At 41.0% G+C, this 4,512-nt stretch overlaps 1 protein-coding gene across 1 annotated transcript; it reads right to left on the reverse strand.

The window, feature by feature from the left end:
• Positions 1-2,994: 2,994 nt before the first annotated feature.
• Positions 2,995-3,769, reverse strand: LOC147608917 (uncharacterized). Its single transcript, XM_086788737.1, has one exon. It carries the CDS (start codon positions 3,761-3,763, stop codon positions 3,170-3,172), a length of 594 nt encoding a protein of 197 aa, XP_086644863.1. The 5' UTR covers positions 3,764-3,769; the 3' UTR covers positions 2,995-3,169.
• Positions 3,770-4,512: the final 743 nt, after the last annotated feature.

Below are 4,512 nucleotides of genomic sequence, written 5' to 3' on the forward strand. Positions count from 1 at the left end.
ATATACACATTTTTATGATTCCGAACATATGTCTATAGAATGTAGCACGAGCTAGGCTACAGGCTAGGCATACATCGCGTCTTAGTAGGATGGGCAATAAGCGCCACGTTTGTATGTTCATATTATAATTTTTACATTTTGTCTACGTGCATGTAGGTGTGTATCATATGTTCTTTATATCAACCAATAACTCATGCCGTTTTTAAATAACAAATGAAGGGATATGGTCACGAGCCCACTCCTTAGGGGGGATAGAGACAACCACCTATCAAGGTTATAGACATCTGAAGACCCAGCTACCTCCACCAGCTACTTTTGTAAGTAATCTAGATTAAATGTCATTCGACTTCTAATTAAAGTATTCAAACATCAACTAATTAAGCTTTCTAAACCATAGGAGTTGCATGATGATGAGGACATGACAGAGGTAGATCGACAGAGTGCCATTGCGTGTGCAAATCTATGTCGATGGAGCAGCATACGTCAGGGGACGATGATCATGAGGGCAACGAGAGTATAGATCATGGAGACTAGAGGATTCTCCTTCTCCTTGCCTAGATTCCTAGCTTGTTTCAAGCCCCATTTTGTATTTGAAGGCATTGTACATATTATATGTACTATTACCCATAGACATGAGTATACAAGTAGGTAGACTATGCCAGCCTTACATTCTACCATTTGTGCTCATCATATTTTACCATTTGCAGACATTTAATCACTTTATATACTTTGTACTCTTGTACACTTACATATATTTATATGAGCTTTTATCTTTGTTCAACTTGGTGCACAAATGTAAATTGTTAAAGTATAATTATGTGCTTATCGATGTTATAATCTACCATGTTGAACTGATCTTTGCTCACTTGTGTGCTTGACCTGAGAGAGAGAGAGAGAGAGAGAGAGAGAGAGAGAGAGAGTTCTTTAATATTTGCTCAATCCAATTTGAGTCGAGAGAGAGGGAGACATAGAGAGTTCTTTAATGTGTGCTCAATCCAATTTGAGTCGAGAGAGAGGGAGACATAGAGAGTTCTTTAATGTGTGCTCAATCCAATTCGAGTTGAGAAAGAGAGAGAGAGAGACAGAGAGAATGAGTACTTTGATATTGTATGTATGTATGTGTGAGAGAGGAAACGAGAGAGACAAGAGTGATAGAGAGAACCTTCATTCCAAAGCACATACATGCTAGAGCGACAGAGAGAACCATCGCACTCTACTGTGAGTTTTTAATCGCTTAATATATCCGTTGAACATCACTTATGCGATGCCCATCATCGTTTAAGCGACGACCTGAGACACACATCTTTTAATCAATGTCATTCAGTAGGCGTTGCTTAAGCAATGCATTTTTCATCGCTTAAGCGATGCTTTTTCAATGCTTATGCAACGTCTGGCTAAAGTCACATAAGCAACGCCCATAACGATGCAAACAAGTGTCGCTATGGGTGGGTTTTGTTGTAGTGAGTGCACAGGTCTGAATAAAATTAGACACGTGTGTTCTACATAAAATATTTTTGAGTTGAGTATTTTTAAGTTTTTAAACCTTTTTTTTATTAGACTTGTGTATAAAGACTCATGCCTATAGGCTTACGTTTTGTAGGCTCATGTCTCTAAGCTCATACCTCTAAACTCAAGTTTGGTGAGACTCACACCTTTTTTATATAAAATAGGCTCATGGAGGTCTGGTGCACCTAGTAGGCTCACATCTTATGGGCTCATTTCTCTAAGCTCATGCTAGTAGACTCACATCTTGTGGGAGCATGTCTTATAGGCTCACGAATTATTTATGGATATGTCCTTATAAGTCTTAAAGGCAATTTTAATTAGCTAATACCTCTAGACTCATGTCTCTAGGCTCACATATGCAAACTTATGCCTCCAGAGTCACGCTCACGTCTCTAGACTCATGGCTCACTTCTCCAAGCTCACGACTCATGTTATATCTATTTTTCACAAGATTGTAGGCTCATGGCTCCTAACCCAAGAGATGGTTTAGCCTTGTTTTTAAAGTTTTTTAAAAATTTTTAAACTTGACAATATAGGGGATGATTTAAGGTTCCTAATCCTAATTAATAATGCTTTTTTATTATTTTTTCTTAATTTTAGATGCTTCTAAGCTACCAATTCTAACAATGCATAAGCAAAAAACTAACTTTTCCAATTGAAAGCTTATGTTTTTGAAATGGATTACACTCTTAATGATGAATGGTAAGCTATTCTTGATTCAATGCAATAAAATCTAAGCTTTGTGGGCTTCAAAATCATGAAAATTACCAAAGAAAAAATATTTTTTTACCCTTTTAAGGTATGCAACTAAAATGGTCTAATGCAAACAAGCTTTAAAACCAAATAAAAATAACAAATCTAAATATGCAAAGCTCCAAAATTGTACGTTTTCGGGAGTGTGGCCTACATTGACACACCTTAATGAAACGATAAAGAATGATTGGAAATAATAAAAGATTCTTAATGATGGATTCAAGGCATAAACATGGATTTGGAAAGCTCGAGTTTTCTCAATGCTAGCACGTCAACCTTTTATAAGATGTGAGTAAGATGCATGCAAGAATTAGGCTTTAATTTATCACTTTTGTAATTCTAAATTACTAGATAATAGGACCATTCTCAATAGGTCGCAAATAAAACTTGCAACAATACACTTCACCACTTTGCAATACTAATGATAGATAACTGTGCAATTTCATTACTATTAATTTGTTGTACTCAATGTCACTCTATTGAAAACCTCAATTATGTAATGAAACTACATGAACTAGAAATTGTAAACAAGTGAAGGGTTCGTGAAAGACATAATTGGATTCAAGTGCTACCAAATGCACATAAAAATACATAAATAAATGTGTGTGTTTGTGTATGTGTGTGTGTAGTGTGTTTTGAGAGAGAGAGAGAGAGAGAGAGAGAGAGAGAGACTATTCACCATGAAAGCATTTCAACTATTCACCATCAAAGAAACATCTAATGGTACGCAAAAGTTCCTTTTCCACTGTCTACTTTAGAATGATCAAACTAAGTTTGGCACACAAAATACACTTATTTTATTAGAACACATTTGTCGTCCATAGAACTTCATTAAGGGGCTAAGAAAATGAAGTAACCAAGGGCATGTATGGATGTAAGATAAGACACACGTGTCAGAGTGAGACCTTATCTACAGAAGGGCTATGGAACTGCGAGCTCCCTCGTACTGTAGCTCTACATCGAAGGAGATGAGTTGGGACGCACGAGAAGAGGGGGATAGTATGGTGACCTGGGCCTGCCCACTGGCAAACGCGAAGTCGCGGGTGCCACCGAGCACCGAGACGGCGCCCGAGTCGACGTTGCCCACGAGCACCAGGGAGCCGCTGCAGCTGGCGGCGGCCAAGCAATGTGAGCTTTGCCCCGACTGGGCGCCGCGGGGAAGGTCGAGAGTGGCGGTAAAAAAGGTGTAGCGGAGCTCGGCCGATGCAGCGTCGTAAAGATAGAGGCCGCTCGCATTGCCAGCTACAGTGCTGTTAAATGCGTGGTTGGAGGTGAAAATACTGAGGGGCTCCAAGAAGAGCTGTGGGATGAGAGGCGTGGAAGGGCGGTTGATGGTTGGAAGGCTGAGGGTGGATGGGTGGTGGTGGCGGAGATGGAGATGGAGTTGAAAAGAAAACAAGTGAGGCGGGGGGAGCTGGGTGGCGTCTGCTACGGCTGCTACGGCTGCTGCGGCAGCGATCAGAGTCGCGATGGTGGCCAAGACGAAGCTCTGCAGGATCATCATCGTGGAGGAGAGCAAGCTTGGCTATATGCGTCTCACAATCCAGCCTTCAAATATAGGACGTCATTACCTGTCGGTTGCCACGTGGGCCTTGACCCCGTCAAAGGGTTCCACAGTCAACACATCAAAGGGTTCCACAGTCAACACATCTGCCTGCGTTTCTATAAAGTATCCCCACCAAAGTCAAGGGAGCCCACCTCGTTTCTAGGACTTTGTTACGCCACGTACTTGACCCTCCAAGCCCTGGTCCGGAGCACTCATTGCACCCTGAGCAGAGCTGTGTCAGTGAGGTTGAGCTAGGTTGAGCTACCCACACCAGAGGGTTGAAGGTTCCACCTTAGGGGTACCAGGGTTTTGAATACCCACTTGCCACTACTAGCAAGGGTAGTGGAGGTTGAGCTATCCCCAATGAAGACGGTTGAGGGTTTTTGAATGGGTACCCACTTGCCACTACTAGCCCCTCTAAAAAATGAAGGTAATAACACTACACTACACTAGTGAGGTAGCAATGTGCAACAACTTTGGCCAATCACAATAATCTTCCTTGTTTTTTCGAAAGGCTCAAGTTAATGATATTCCTCCATTTCTTTCGTTTCCTCTTCCTCTTCTCTTTGGTGGGACTTGATTTTGCAAATGGTCCTCCTATTTGCCCCCCCTAGCCCCTAGCAGGACAGGCCTTTGAGTACAAGGCATCCATTCATTAATTAATTAAAAACAAAATTAATTAGATTTTATTAGTGCTAGTAATAGAC

The sequence above is a fragment of the Cibotium barometz genome, chromosome 52 (assembly GCF_041138505.1).
Source record: "Cibotium barometz isolate CiBa-2024 chromosome 52, ASM4113850v1, whole genome shotgun sequence".
NCBI lineage: Eukaryota > Viridiplantae > Streptophyta > Polypodiopsida > Cyatheales > Cibotiaceae > Cibotium > Cibotium barometz.

Excerpts from the sequence above, each read along its gene's own strand:
- LOC147608917 (XM_086788737.1), bottom strand. The coding sequence starts at position 3,763 with ATGATGATCCTGCAGAGCTTCGTCTTGGCCACCATCGCGACTCTGATC.